Raw genomic sequence first — 16,135 nt, forward strand, 5'->3', positions numbered from 1 at the left:
AAAGCAGCTCTGTGTGTATTTGTGGTGTGTGTGTGTGTGTGTGTGTGTGTGTGTGTGTGCGTGTGCACGCGCGCGCGCACGTGCGCTTACAGACACACAGAAACAAACTTTACCCCAGGGTGTGGGGCCGGGAGAGTATGCACATCCACTCTTGACTACCTATACTTATGGGCAGGGCTAGATTTGTTAGATTGTTTTTTAAACAATCAGTGTTAATTTCTTTGGCAATTAAATACAGGTTCTTATAGAAACGTTAATTTGTACTGTGTTTTATAATTTACGGAAGGCTCTTGTAGAACCCCTGTTCCCTCCACTCTCTGATCAAGTCAACGCGAGAACGCCCACACCTCACCTCGGCACTCCACGTCGGGGTCTCCCCAGAAGAGTTCCTGGCACTCGCTGCAGGTGCGGCCTCCAAACCCAGGCATGCACTGGCACTGCCCCGTGAACTGCAGCCAGAACACAGACCTTGGTCAAGCAGGCTTCAGGCCAGAAGCCAGTTGTCATCTTTTTTTTCTAGCTGCCAGTTAGAAATGGGAATGGAACTGCTTACCTGAGAAGGTCTCCACTGACTAGGAAAAGGGACTCCCACTTCGATCGTAGGTGTCGAGAGCCCCATGCCAGCATCTAACTGCTCTTTTGCAACAGGGCTTGGAAAGGTCTGTGGCATGTTATTATTTATTTACGTATTTCCTCACTTTTATCCTCACAGATCAGCCACAATCCTGGGTCACCTTTGACTCGCCTGACTTAGGGAGTATGTCCTCCTTAGCATGTGTCAGGAAACAACAGCACTCTTTACAATGCTGGGTATGGCTAATTGGTTCCTTTCAAGTTGAGAAGCTAAGAAAAGAGTCTGCTTCAGCGGCCAGGTACTGAAGAGAAATAGCACACCCTTGTCTATTGTTATGTGAGTCTGCATCTGCAGCTGGGACCCTCTATTGAAATGCTATGGATGTGTCTGATGGGGACTCTGTGCACAGTTATGTAGACCCAGCCAAGGGGTACAAATGAGGGCTAAGATCCAGGCCATGCTGTGTTTCAAGCTGTGTGCCCTGGTGCCTTGCTCTAACTGGGGCAAAGTCACCATAGGCTGACACCTGAGCTCATAAAGGCATCATCCCCAGCAGCAGCTCCTCACCTCATTGCAAGATGGCCCAAAGGAATGAGCAGCATTGCAGTTGCATGGGTCACAGCCAGTGCCACTGGCCAGCTGCCAGGTATTGGGTGCACAGCGGTCACAGTTCTGCCCAATCACATTAGGAAGACACAAGCACTGACCAGTGGCTTTGTCACACTGGCAGTCAGAGCCATTACAGTGCTCTTGCACGGTGCCCAGGTAATTACAGACACACTCTGAAAAAGAACATCACGTTTACTTATGTCACACTCCCAAATACAGAGGCATGCAGATGTTAGCCACATCTAAACGCTAAGATGTTCCCACTTCACATCTTGACCTTGAAATGCAAAGAAGGAAAGAAATTGCGGTGATACAAAAATAAAGCTAAAATTACTGTTTAGAAGTTCTCATGATGTCTTACACAGTTCTGACATTTCCCAGATACACACAATGACACATTTCACCTAAAAGTATGTTCAAAATACACAGATTTGACAAGATGCTGGTGAGTCATTTTAAAATTGAAGGCTTAACTGGAAATAATAAAAAAAAATATGCCAGTGGGAATTGAGATATCTAATAATTTCAAACTCTTGGCAGAGAACAGCCATAATAAACGTGTCCGACATAGCAGGTAAAAGCCCTTTAAGCTACTTAGGCTTTTAAGGAATCCAGTCCTGCTGGTCCCTAGCATTCCACACGTTTGTATAAACAAAGCCAGGAGCCTGGGGGCTGTGCAGCTGCAGCAGGAGGAAATGCTAGTTGATCTCAGTAAGAGAGAAATAAAGAGGTCCAAAAGAGAGATGTTAGAGATGCTGCTTCTTTCTCTTCCTTAAGCTGGAAGGCTCTATTCCATCAATGCCACTAGAAAAGGTGGGACCACAGTGGGTATTTAGGATTTCGAAGTCCATCCAACCAGCAAGTTCATGGGCAGAGCATACCGTCAATACCCTCTACTGGATGCCATTTATCATGGGGACAGCTACATGGTTTTTCTTTCCTGTTATCTCTCCCAGGCACTGAGTCACATCTTGAGACCTCACTCCTGCCAGAAAATGTGGATGTAAAGAAAAAAATTAAAATGACCGGGTGCAATGGCTCACGCTTTTAATCCCAACACTTTGGAAGGCCGAGGCGGGTGGATCACCTGAGGTCAGGAGTTCGAGACCAACCTGACCAACATGGTGAAACCCCGTCTCTATTAAAAATACAAAAATTACCTGGGCGTGGTGGGGCGTGCCTGTAATTCCACCTACTTGGGAGGCTGAGCCATGAGAATCAACTTGAACTCCAGAGACGGAGGTTGTAGTGAGCCGAGATCATGCCACTGCACTCCAGCCTGGGTGATAGAGTGAGACTCTGTCTCAAAAAAAAAAAAAAATTTGGTCTCATCTTCTTTAGTTGAAAGTGAAATTTTACCTCTCTGAACAAATGCTTTCCCAAGTGAAATAAATACAGGAAGAATAAAATCTGCTGATAATGAAAAAAAGGTGGAAGTCATTCTAAGGAGCGGGCAGAATAAATGTGCATCTTACTTCGACAGTCCTGCCGGAGGGCATCACCATAGTATCCAAACCGGCAGAACTGACAGTGTTCCCCTTCCGTGTGGTACAGGCACTTGAGACACCTCCCAGTCTCCTTGTCACAGGCTTCTGGGTCTGTCGTGTCAATGTTGTTGTGACATTGGCAAGGCTGACACGACCCCCCAACTTCTGATGGATTGCCAAAGTATCCTGAGGCACAGTCGTCACATCTGGAACCTGTCACCCAATAAAACCAAGCACAAGATGTTTAGCTTATTGACTGAAAGCTCACCAGTGCACCAACACTCATGCCTAGAGACAGCTGATCATGGCGGTGCTTCATCTTTGCTGCGCTATTTACAGAGCCCAGGGTGATCGCATCTGAAGGGGAAAGAATAGGCTTTGAGTTGTGAGAGGAAGGCAGTATTACTTTCAGTGGCAAAAACCATAGTAACTTTTGCACCAATCTAATATTTTGTAGTCTCTAACAGTGCTGCAGCTGCCTCAGAGGCCACAGCGGGTATGGACAGTTAGGTCCTAGCACATGAGACTTTAGCTTCTGAGCACATGGGGGTGGAGCAGGTTGGGAGCAAACTAACAATGTAAAGTGTAGCTTCATGTAAAAATCCTAATCCAAAATCCAAGGATTACATTTTTTTAAGACATGGGGCCTTGCTTTATCACCCAGGTTGGAATGCAGTGACATGATAATAGCTCACTGCAGCCTTCAATTCCTGGGCTCAAGGAATTCTCCCGCCTCAGCTTTCCCAGCAGCTGGGACTACAGGTTTGCAGCACTACACCTGACTAATTTTGTAAATTTTTTTTTTTTTTGGAGAGATGGTGTCTCACCATCTTGCCCACGCTGGTCTCTAACTCCTGGGCTCAAGCAATCCTCCTGCCTCAGCCTCCCAAAGTGCTGGAACTACAGGCATGAGCCACCACACCTGGCCTAATTCAAGAATTACAGAAAGTGGGCCAGGCGCGGTGGCTCACGCCTGTAATCCCAGCACTTTGGGAGGCCGAGGTGGGCGGATCATGAGGTCAGGAGATCGAGACCACCCTGGCTAACACGGTGAAACCCCGTCTCTACCAAAAATACAAAAACAAAATTAGCCGGGCGTGGTGGCGGGTGCCTGTAGCCCCAGCTACTCGGGAGGCTGAGGCTGGAGAATGGCATGAACCCGGGAGGCGGAGTGTGCAGTGAGCTGAGATTGTGCCACTGCACTCCAGCCTGGGCGACAGAGTGAGACCCCGTCTCAAAAACAAAACAAAACAAAGAATTACACAAACTGAAAAGTTACCACTCCTCTGTGAGCAACCTGAAAAATGGGATCTTTAATGATGACCAATTTCCCTAAGAAATTCTGAAATTATATGCAAAAAAATATTTACTGAGTTATGTATAAGCATAATTAGTATTTGTAATAGTGGCTTCAAGGATGAAATAAGAGGAGGTTTTTTACAACCCAGCTAGATTAATTGAATCTTGACAGATAATGTGAGTATCATAACAGTGAGGAATATATTCAGCCATCTTGTGATTCCCTGGATGATATTCTTTTCTTCTGACTACTATTTGGTAACCTCACAGCTTTGAGATACTTTTGCTAGGAGTTGGATAAAGAAAGGCAGGAGTAAAATTTAAGTTAATCTTTCTAATGTCTAATAACAGAAAAGTGTTCCACAGGGTTTCTAGATTTCCACGAGCTTACTTTCCTGCTTTGTTATAACATTCTTATCAGAGACTCAATATGAATGCACTCTACCCCATGTGCCAAATAGGAAAAGAGCATCTTTTCTAACTTTAATGTTTAATTAAAAATTATAAAAGTAGACTTAATTGGTTCACTTTGCATCTTTTTTTCTCATTAACAATGAACTCATAAAGACATCTTTTCCTCCCTCTTTGCCGCCCAGTCTGCACACGACTTACCAATGTATCCAGGATCACAAACACAGGCAAGCTGTAAAGTAACAGGATCTTGGTAGCAGCTCCTGGCAAACTGGCGTCCACTGTCAGGACCATCTGGGCAAGGGCAAGGGCGGCAGTGATCTCCTGACCCAATGATGGGGTCGCCATAGTAACCAGCCAAACACCTGCATCAGTCACAGAAGAGAACAGGCCATGACCCCACAGTTCTAAGAAACCTGTTCCAAGGAAGTCTTGAAAACTGTTCTGTTTGGGCACACTCTTCTCCACCCCTCCTGTTTTCTTTGAGACACAGTCTTGCTCTGTCACCCAGGCTGGAGTGCAGTGGTACTATCTCAGCTCACTGTAACCTCTGTTTTTCGGGTTCAAGTGATTCTCCTGCCTCAGCCTCCCAAGTAGCTGGGACTACAGGCACACACCACCACACCTGGCTGTTTTTTTTTATTTTGTTTTTTTGAGATGGAGTCTCACTCTGTTGCCCAGGCTGGAGTGCAGTGGCATGATCTCAGCACACTGCAACCTCCACCTCCCGGTTCAAACGATTCTCCTGCCTCAGCCTCCCGAGTAGCTGGGATTATAGGCATGCGCCACCACACCCGGCTAATTTTTGTATTTTTAGTAGAGACGGGGTTTCACCATGTTGGCCAGGCTGGTCTTGAACTGCTGATCTCAGGTGATCCACCTGCCTCAGCCTCCCAAAGTGCTGGGATTACAGGTGTGAGCCACCAGGCCCAGCCTAATTTTTATATTTTTAGTAGAGATGGGGTTTCACCATGTTGGTCAAGCTGGTCTCAAACTCCTGACCTCAGGTGATCTGCCCACCTCTCTATGTTTTCATGTGGAAGATTTACTATGGGAACAGTGGCTCTCAAACTTTAGCTTCAATCAGAATCACCTGAAACAGATGACTGGGCTCCTCCCACCGAGTTTCTGATTCAGTAGGTCCCCGGTAATACTGATGCTGCTGATCTAGGGATCCTACTTGCAGGACCACTGCGTTCGAGTGACACCCATGGCCTCATCTGGCCCCTCACTCACTGCTCCCCAGAGGAAGAGCGACCTCTCCCCATGTGCACTTGAGTGTTCTATCAGCTGCCTGCCTGTGCTGACCATTCAGTTCTGCTCCCTCTTGTATTACGGAGTCTGTCCTCCTAGGGGTGGCTTATACCTGTCAGCCTCTGCCTATGCCTGGGAGGGGTGATGTGTTGGCAAGCCCACGGTGGCCACAGGTCTAAAGCCATGTCCTACAACCCAGCGTTTCCCAGTACTGGAGCTGAGAGGGTGAGAGGGGTGCTCTCCAGCTGTGTAGCCCCTGTGTTTGTCTCTCAGGTGGTTCCGAACTCAGGCAGGGATGGGGCATGTTACTTATTAATTCCCACATCCAACACATCAATTCCACTCTTTAAAGATAATACATGGAGGTCAAAGGATTCTCAAAGTTTATACAATTAGTTAATGAGCCAGAATTTGAACTCGGTGTCCTTTTAGCAATACATTCTTTTACCATGTTAGCCTGCTTGTCAAGATGAATGGTAATTAGGTTACTTTTTAATTTCCTACAACGTAGCATCTTGAAGGAACTCTGGAGACAATCTAATCCAACCTAGTTATTCTACTTATGAAAAGCTGGATATTCCGGCCAGGTGCGGTGGCTCACCCCTGTAATCCCAGTATTTTGGGAGGCTGAGGCAGGTGGATCACCTGAGGTTGGGAGTTCGACACCAGCCTGGCCAACATGGTGGAACCCCATCTGTCTTAAAAATACAAAAAATTAGCCAGGCATGATGGCATGTGCCTGTAATCCCAGCTACTCGAGAGGCTGAGGCAGGAAAATCGCTTGAACCAGGAGTCGGAGGTTGCAGTGAGCTGAGATTGCACCACTGTACTCCAGCCTGGGCAACGAGAGCGAAATTCCATCTCAAAAAAATTTTTTAAAAGCCGGGTATCCTAACTCACCCAAGGTTAGAAAGCAAGTTAGAAGCAGAATTGGGCCAGGAACTGAAGTCCAAGGATTTCCAATTCAATTTGTTTCTCAAGTCTTTTGGAGGCAATCCAAATACATCATGATAGAAATTGAGTGTTCATTTCTTGCCTCCCCTTGGGGACGATCTAAGTGTAGAGTTTCTCTATAAATTCACAGGATTGAAACTCTGGTTATCTTGGAATGAGAAAAAAGAATGATAGAAACTGGCTCAAATTAGATAGAATTCCAGATACTTAAAATCAAGTGTTTGCCACCCAAATCTAGAGTTAAAAATCTTCCTTCTCCCACACCCTTTCTCATTCTCAAAACCCTTTACAAATAAAATTCAAAGCTGGTCACAGATATCAACTATGCCATTCTGACACGATGTTCCTTCAAATGCATTCCACAGTGTGAATGCTGATTCTGAATCGGCACTGTGGCAGCCTCTTTTGCTGTTTACCTCTGTTTCCCCTCCTCTCTCTGCTCCCTGTTAATCTTTTTCTCATGTCTTTCTCTCGTATTCTCCACCTCTTTTTGAAAAAACAATAATGGAAAACAGGAGAGAAAAGAAAAAGATGACCCCAATATATTAACTTCCTCCTTTCACTGTTGTATAACTGTGTCCTTGCTATCTTTTTACAGCACAATTTTAAGTTGGAAGTGATAATTTTTATTCAAGGGGTAGTCCGTGGGACCTCCAAATTCTTGAATACCGTTCTAGCATTGAGCCGAGAGCCACGTGTTTGCCTCCATGAACATCTTCATGCCAAAAGTTAATCACATACTCAGTTTTTCACTAACAATTTCTCTTTCATCTGATGAGTAACTTCACCACTGACTGAAGCACTTGCTGCAATGTTTCACAAGTGACTTTTAAAAACAAATATCTTCTATAGGGCGAATGGATGTTGGAAGAGAGAAAAATTATCACAGTGAAAAGGTGGAGACTATTACCCCCAAAAAGCCAGTTCTAACAGTACTGTCTGCATTTCTTAATTAGTAACGAACAGTGTAAATCAGCAGGTAATTTTTTCATATGGACTATTTTTTATCTATTGAGCTATCCTATTAATGTTAGGAAGGTACATTCTCTCTCCTATTCTTACTCTATATCTACCACATCCATAATGATTATTCAACTGACATTTGCTAACTGGAGAACAGATCTACTTAGGCATGTTTTATAGAGTCTCCTGGAAACTGCAGTTGCATAAAATGTTCTGAAAAACAAGGCTATTTAAAATGACTAATCCCATTTGGATTAGTTTCTCCTTTCGCCTAAATTAGGCAGGAGCATTTCACAACTCTTATCCTCGGCCAGAATCTGCTGAGACAGACAGAATTTCTATACAGCCCTATGGTAAGCTCTAGGGTGACTCTCCAAGAAGACGGATTCATGTCAGTTTTGTTCTCTGCGGTATCTCCAGCACCAGAACGGTGGCTGGCACATAGAGGATGGAAACTCATTATGTACTGGATAAACAAACAAGATCCTAGAAAATAATGAGGTGGTTAGAAATGAATGAGTGAGCTGAAGCCTGGTGGAGATGAATTCTGTGGTTGGTCTAAGATGCTGTCTGCTCAGCCAGAGATCATTGCATTCTCCTTACTTTCAGCATCTGCATACCTTTCACAGTTATGACCCATGGTGTAGTCCTGGCAGTTCAAGCACTCCCCCGTCACTGGGTCGCAGTCATCGGCGTGGCCATTGCACTGGCAGGGCTGGCAACTTGGAAAGCCCCAGTGCCCAGGTAAGCACCGATCACACTGCCGAGCATACACTCCCTGGAAACAGTGGCACTGGCCAGTGACGGGATTGCAGAAGGCATTGACAGATCCTTGCAGATGGCACTCACAAGCTAAAGAAACAGGCAAACAAGGAACTGCCTTGAGAAACTCATTCAATGGAAACATGCCCCTTTTATAAGCACCCTGTCCCCAATTCAGATTGCTCATGGGTTGGTGTGATCAACTTCAGGAGGGAAGCATCAGCTCTGCAGCGATGGAGCCCTGCCACGATGGCTGAGTTAATCTGAATGAATGCATAACAATGCTTTTGAGGAACCTACGTTTGCATCCACTGGGGCCAAAGCCAAAAGTTCCAGGTGCACATCTGTTGCAGGTTCTTCCAACCACGTTGGGCCGGCACTGGCACTGGCCTCCGTTGGGATCACACACGGAACTTAACGAACCCTGAGGGTCACATTCACAAGCTGCGGGTAAAGAGAGGTCAGAACCCATGACACGGAGCAGCACATCATCTGGCTCTCCCTGATCCTTTCTCCTTTACTACTTTGGATTATTCAGAGTTCTGGTTTAAAACAGTATCATCCCTATGATGAGCGGAAGGGAAGAAAGGGGAGGCAGAGATGGCAGATCAAAGCAGTTTTTCTAGGCAGGAGGTCATTAACGTTTTCTCCCCTTGCCTTCAAAGCTCAAATATCACAGAATGTTAGGCCAAAGCCCAGTGACCTTCAGAGGACGGTCTGACCTTTCAAAGAGAAAAACATACATTTCAGGTATTTGATGCTTCTCTGATTCCATTCCCCACTCCCTACCCTGCTTATGGAAATGCTTTATCCTCATGGACTTTTCCCCTGGTCACCTGTTATTTGCATATTTCTTGAATATCAATTCCATCTTCAGTGGTGCTCTATCACTGAAATATTACTTAAAAAGATAAAGACAAACTGTAACTGAGACACTATTTCCCTTGTGCTGCCTAACACAGGGCTAGGAGGTGGGCACTCCACTGCACTTTGTGTGCCAGATATACTCAAGAGCCAGAAACAGCAGCTGCTGAAGCTGCCAGGCAATACCTACCCAGGCCTGTCTGGTGTAACAGGGCAGAAATGCTAAAGATGATGTTTCTGCAAACATCTGTCATCGGCGTTTTCACAACGCTTCTGCTGTTCTCTAGACATCGGTATCTCTGAAAGGTTTCCCAGGCACTGTTGGTGACCATCCCATCTCCTGAACCTCCCATGGTGAAGATGTCCAGTGATTTACAGTATGGCATGAGAACAAGCTGCGAAGAAATGAGAACGGCTAAACATCCTTACAGTGGTGCCCCATGGCATGGGTTTAAGCAAGCAAACGTGTAAAAAACCAAAATGCTTCTTTGACCCTCGAACAGAAATCATTAGACTCATTAAATAAAGTATAAACCGCCCTATTCCTAAATACTCTTGGCAGGAAATTTTAGATATATTTTACAAGGCTTGATAGCTTTTGAAATGCTATTTATTTTTATTTTAGAGATGGGGTCTTGCTTTGTTGCCCAGGCTGGTCTTGAACTCCTGGCCTCAAATGATCCTCCTGCCTCAGCATCCCAAAGTGTTGGGATTACAGGTGTGAGTCACTACGCCCAGTGAAATGCTATTTTTTTAAGAGACATTTTATATTTTTTAGAAGGAATAAATCCTTTCCACGGGGTGGAGTATAAGCAAAGTAACCTTGGAGGCAAGAAAGAATGATTCTGCTTACGCTGGCGTCAGCATTACCCCTCAACAAAACACCCTGGGAGCAGCCGGGCACTTTCCGCCCAGGCTTTCCTGCATATGCCAGAAGCGATCTCGCACTTACAGAATCGATCAGTGTGTAGGGGCTCTCCACATCGCTATCAGAGGAGGTGTACTGAGGCAGCTCCAACCTCACCGTGTAGTTTGTTCCCTTCTCAAAGCACACTGGCCGAGGAAGGACGACATATCTGCCCCCAAACAAAAAAGACAACAATGAAAGTCAACCTTCATGCATCCAAAAAATAAAAATTAAAAACAAACCTCTGCATTGATAATTCCAAAGGAAAAAAGTCTGCAGTCAATGTCTGGCTCTGAAATGGTGACTTGAAAACTCACAAAATATTAGAAAAATACTAATATGCACACGTATGTTTATTGCGGCACTATTCACAATAGCAAAGACTTGGAACCAACCCAAATGTCCAACAACGATAGACTGGATTAAGAAAATGTGGCACATATACACCATGGAATACTATGCAGCCATAAAAAATGATGAGTTCATGTCCTTTGTAGGGACATGGATGAAACTGGAAATCATCATTCTTAGTAAACTATCACAAGGACAAAAAACCAAACACCGCATGTTCTCACTCATAGGTGGGAACTGAACAATGAGAACTCTTGGACACAGGAAGGGGAACATCACACTCCGGGGACTGTTGTGGGGTGGGGGGAGGGGGGAGGGACAGCATTAGGAGATATACCTAATGGTAAATGACAAGTTAATGGGTGCAGCAAAACAACATGGCACATGGATACATATGTAACAAACCTGCACATTGTGCACATGTACCCTAAAACCTAAAGTATAATAATAAAAAATAATAATAATAAAAAAATAAAAAAAATAAAAATACTAATTTGCATATGAAGTCCGTTGAGCTGCCAAACCACTGTCACACTGACCTTGAGCCTGGTGATAATGACACCACCTGGTTGTCATCATCCGGGATGGTATTACCACATCGGCTGCCGGTTGGAATCCTTCCAGGTCGCTGCACTGTGATGACAGCTTTTTCCCAGTGGTCGGGTAGCTAGAATAAGAAACAAACAATGAAAAGATATTTAGCCCACCACTGCCTGTTTATAAAAAGACCTCTCTGAATCAATCAATTGCCAAGTTGAAATGGAAACCAAACAGTTGCTTTTCACTCTCCTCTTTACTATTACCTCTGCTACTCCCCTGGTTCCAGCCCAAATCCCTTCTACCCTGGATGCTGAAACACCTCTCAGCTGTTCTCTGCCTCTTCCCAATGTCCCTTTCAGTCCACTTTACAGTGGCTCAGATAATGACAATCTCCTGCTTGAAATGCTTCAATAGCTTCCTGTGAATATTATAGTCTAAATTCCTTTACTAATCCTAGTATTTTTGCCAACAGCATCTCCAACCGTATCTCTCATCAAGCTATGTGGAATGATTCTCAATAAAAACAAAACTCTCTCTTCTCTCTTCTGCTCACGCTACTTCTTACTTTTGTGCCAACTTTCCACAATTCCATTCACACTTTAAGGCCTAGCTCTGATTCTCTAGGAAAACGTTTTGGTAACCCTGGCTCGGGCTGGCTGGTGCATGCCCATCTTCTAGGATCATGCATCTCTCTGGTGTTGCACCGTCACCTTCAGCCTTTCATTACAGTTCGGGGCTTGAGTCTGTCACTGCACAGCCAGGTGGTGAAGGAAGGAGAGGATCTCATACATCCTCATCACCACCTCAGTCCTCAGCAAGGCAGAGTGCCTCACAAGAGATCACTACGTTTGAGAAACTGGATTCAAGAAAATGGTATATTTTGGCTGGGTGTAGTGGCTCACGCCTGTAATCCTAGCACTTTGGAAGGCTGAGGCGGGCATATCACCTGAGGTCAGGAGTTCAAGATTAGCCTGGTCAACATGGCGAAACCCCGTCTCTATTAAAAATACAAAAATTAGCTGGGCATGGTGGTGCATGCCTGTAATCCCAGCTATTCAGGAGGCTGAGGCAGGAGAATCACTTGAACCCAGGAGGTGGAGATTGCAGTGAGCCAAGACTGCACCACTGCACTCCAGCCTCGGCAACAGAGCGAGACTCAAAAAAAGAAAGAAAATGGTACATTTATTTTAACTTCCATGGAGGAGGTGAGACTATCGGAATCTGATCGGTTCCAATGCAACCTCCATATTTCATAGCTATATATAATACCCATTAGAAGTACTATTTTTCTACTGATTCTCCCCTCCCTCCTCCACCAGTCCACTGAGTGGTTTCTTTACCTGTGGCTCGTAGCGAATTAGGATGTCATACTCCATGGAATATGGTATGTTGTCAATGAAAAACTCCAAATAAGCCCCTTCAGGCACTCGGACGAAGCCGGCTCCAGTCCACGAGGGAATCCGGTCCTGGATATATTGCCGCTCCACTATGCTAACCCCCTGAGGACATGGCGAACAATGGTTATTCTTTATTTGAAATGGAATTCAATAACTTTCAATAGTCAAAGTAATCCGAAGTCACCCAAAAATTCAAAAAGGGTTGCTACCTTATGTCTATTTTTTATAGTCAAATCTCCCCTAATAGATTGTAGAAAGTTTTTGATATCCAAACGGGAAACAGGTTTCTTTTTAGTTTTGTGGTTGGAGTAGTCTTGGGACACTGGATATGGCACTCAAAGGCTTGGGATGTACCTTATTTGATACGACCAGGAGAGTAGGCATAAAGGAAAAAATAGAACATCCCACGTGCTGTTATAAGCAAGTCTAGGAATCATAAGGTGCTTCCCAGATTCTCCACAAGGTGAGTCCAATATCTAGTGGATTTCTGTCTCTCATACTGGCATTAGTTTTAGGCTCCATTTTCAAGTGAAGAAACCTGATATAATGAATGTTCACAACTGATGAGTTAATTCTGATTAATTGTTTACAGGGTTATTTTTTAATACCTGTGGTTGGTCATATCCAAAAATGGCTGCGATGAACTCTTTCATTCCCTGTATGTACCTGTATGTATCCATGTGTGGCCTTACCCATCAAGAGGTGCAAACTATGTTATCCTTTCCATGAACCCGGGCCGTCCTTGTGACTTGTGACCAACAGAACCTGAGGAACTTTCTAGGACTTCTGAGTCCAAGCTTTCAGAGACCTGGCAGCTTGTTTCCTCTTTTTGGAAGCTGGAAGCCATCTAAGAAATCTCACTATCGCCAGGCGCTGTGGCTCACGCCTGTAATCCCAACACTTTGGGAGGCCAAGGCGGGCGGATCACCTGAGGTCAGGAGTTCGAGACCAACCTGACCAACATGATGAAACCCCATCTCTACTAAAACTACAAAATTAGCCAGGCGTGGCGGCACATGCCTGTAATCTAGCTACTCGGGAGGCTGAGGCAGGAGAATCGCTTGAACCCAGGAGGTGGAGGTTGTGGTGAGGCGAGATAGTGCCATTGCACTCCAGCCTGGGCAACAAGAGCGAAACTCAGTCTCGAAAAAAAGAAAAAAGAAAGGTTGTTTCGTGTGGAGAGAAATGCCCAGCCAGCCTCCAGCTGTTTCAGCCACCCCAGCTCAAGAGCCAGGCATACATTTAAAGTCACTAAATTTGGGGATGAATAGATGAAACAATATCCTTGCCTCAGTATTTACCATGTTAGGTTGATAACTGTGGAGCATAAGTAGAGAGAAGAAAAGTTTCTTGTAAAGACAAATTTCTTAAACCAATCAAAAGCCTTATCAGTGAATGCTCCAAAGCCAATTTGTGATTATAGATTTACTTAGCTTTAAATATGACTGTTCTCAGGAAGGCATGGTCCTGATCCTTATTTTGTGCTCACTGACAAAGCTATAAAAATGCTTCTGAAATGGGCTCTTTACAAAGCATGTATGTTCCACTACACCCCAAAACACTGCTTTACCGACCTGCCACACACTCCCCTACTCACAGGCCCCAAGTTGGCTTCCTCCGCTTCATAGAGGTAGTGATCCAGGGTGGCAAAGTAGTAACCAGGTTCCACTTCGTTGCACTGACGTCCAATCACGTGAGGCCGACATGAGCACTGGCCTGACTCCGCGAAGCAACTGGAAGGGAGGAGGAGCCAGGTCAGCTGAGTTCATGGTCACCCAAGTCAACCCGCCAGAAACAGCTCTACAGCTGCCATTACTCAGTACACAGCGCCAAATACATAGCATGTTCTTGTTTTCTTCAGAAAATACATATGTGGAAAAAAATAGTGCCTATGGATTAATCCCAAACTCCAAAAGCATGGCTGAGAAATGGTCTTCTCAGTTTTACCTCCCTTGCCCTCTCTTGACTAACACGCCGTCCACATCACACGGAGGTTTTCGACATCCCAAACTTTCTTGCTTTGGCATCTTACATCTTTTGCTTATTTCCTGAGATTTAGGCTCAAATGTCCAGCTCCCTGAAGAACATCTCCAGCTTGGCTGTGCCAGAGCATCCCAAACCAACGGACCTAAAACAGAAGCCCTCAATCCCTCGGATGGTCTCTGTCAGGGTGAAGGCACTACCACCTGCTGAGTCAACCAAGTCAGAAATGTAGGAGTTCTTCTCCAGATTCTTTCTTCACACTCCATCAGGAACCAAATTCTGTGATTTTTACTTCTGCATCTTGTGTCTCTCTTCCCCCTTTCCATTGGCTATGCTATGCTAAATATAAGAAATGCGGCTGGGCACGGTGGCTCATGCCTGTAATCTCAGCACTTTGGGAGGCTGAGACGGGTGGATCACCTGAGGTCGGGAGTTTGAGACCACCAGCCTCACCAACATGGAGAAACTCTATCTCTACTAAAAATACAAAATTAGCTGGGCATGGTGGCGCAGGCCTGTAATCCCAGATACTTGGGAGGCTGAGGCAGGAGAATCGCTTGAACCCAGGAGGCGGAGGTTGAGGTGAGCTGAGATCACGCCATTGCACTCCAGCCTGGGTAACAAGAGTGAAACTTCTGTTCTCAGCTTATGTCCCTTTTATTAGTATCATAATTTTGTATACAAAATAAAACTCAAATTACACGTATCCATTTTTACTTCACTTAAAGACGAGCGGTGGTTTGGAATTGTTACTTTCAACTCATTCTCAAGGTTCGTTCTTTTTTTCTCATCGCAAAGTTTTAAACAAGGTACCTAAGGCAAGTTGCAACTCACAGGAAGACTTTGCACTCACAGGCTCATTAAAAGTGTCCCAAGGCCGGGTGCGCAGTGTTTCACGTCTATAATCCCACACTTTAGGAGGCCAAGGCAGGTGGATCACTTGAGGTCAGGAGTTTGAGACCAGCCTGGCCAACATGATGAAACCCGGTCTCTACTGAAAATACAAAAATTAGCCAGGTGTAGGGGCACACACCTGTAATCTCAGCTACTCGGGAGGCCGAGACAGGAGAATCACTTGAACCCAGGAGGTGGAAGGTGCAGTGAGCCGAGATCATGCCATTGCACTCCAGCCTGGGTGGCAGAGTGAGACTTCATCTCAAAATAAACAAATAATAAAATCCTAAATGACCCTGCCGCGGCATAGCTGAAGTCCTCTTTCTGTGTATCATGTTGTTATCCTACAGGAATAGGAATTCTTTTTTTTTTTTTTTAATTTCTGAGATGGAGTCTCGCACTGTCGCCCATGCTGGAGTACGGTGGAATGATCTCGGCTCACTGCAACCTCTGCCTCTTGGGTTCAAGCGATTGTCCCGCCTCAGCCTCCTGAGTAGCTGGGACTATAGGCGCCTGCCACCATGCCCGGCTAATTTTTATATTTTTAGTAGAGACAGGGTTTCACCATATTGGCCAGGCTGGTCTCAATCTCCTGACATCGTGATCCCTCCGCTTCGGTCTCCCAAAGTGCTGGGATTACAGGCATGAGCCACCGCGCCCAGCCAGGAATAGGAATTCTTAACGTCCCACAGCCAATTCCCAGGAGAGGAAAGCTTGTTCCAATCCGGGCCTAGGCTTCTTTTGGCACAGTCCATGAACAAAAGCTATTTTCAGAAATTCAGGCATCAGACATTACATCATATGGACAAAAGAAAATTCTTTCCTCCCCAGATGTTTACTGAGACAACAAATATCCAAAACATGAACCACCAAAGAAGAAAACAAC

General features: G+C 45.2%; 1 protein-coding gene across 1 annotated transcript in view; it reads right to left on the reverse strand.

Annotated features, from left to right (window-relative positions):
• LAMB1 (laminin subunit beta 1) overlaps positions 1-16,135 on the reverse strand; it is an 82,588-nt gene that overhangs the window by 27,358 nt on the left and 39,095 nt on the right. Inside the window, exons 14-24 of the mRNA XM_032756016.2 lie at positions 13,970-14,105; positions 12,316-12,474; positions 10,975-11,102; positions 10,130-10,253; positions 9,368-9,572; positions 8,614-8,757; positions 8,172-8,403; positions 4,582-4,745; positions 2,659-2,883; positions 1,142-1,356; positions 353-449 (exon numbers count right to left, since the gene is read on the reverse strand). Coding sequence (XP_032611907.2) covers positions 353-449; positions 1,142-1,356; positions 2,659-2,883; positions 4,582-4,745; positions 8,172-8,403; positions 8,614-8,757; positions 9,368-9,572; positions 10,130-10,253; positions 10,975-11,102; positions 12,316-12,474; positions 13,970-14,105 — 1,829 coding nt within the window. The remainder of the gene's footprint in view (positions 1-352; positions 450-1,141; positions 1,357-2,658; positions 2,884-4,581; positions 4,746-8,171; positions 8,404-8,613; positions 8,758-9,367; positions 9,573-10,129; positions 10,254-10,974; positions 11,103-12,315; positions 12,475-13,969; positions 14,106-16,135) is intronic.

Source organism: Hylobates moloch, unplaced genomic scaffold (assembly GCF_009828535.3).
Source record: "Hylobates moloch isolate HMO894 unplaced genomic scaffold, HMol_V3 SCAFFOLD_1, whole genome shotgun sequence".
NCBI classification, from domain to species: Eukaryota; Metazoa; Chordata; class Mammalia; order Primates; family Hylobatidae; genus Hylobates; species Hylobates moloch.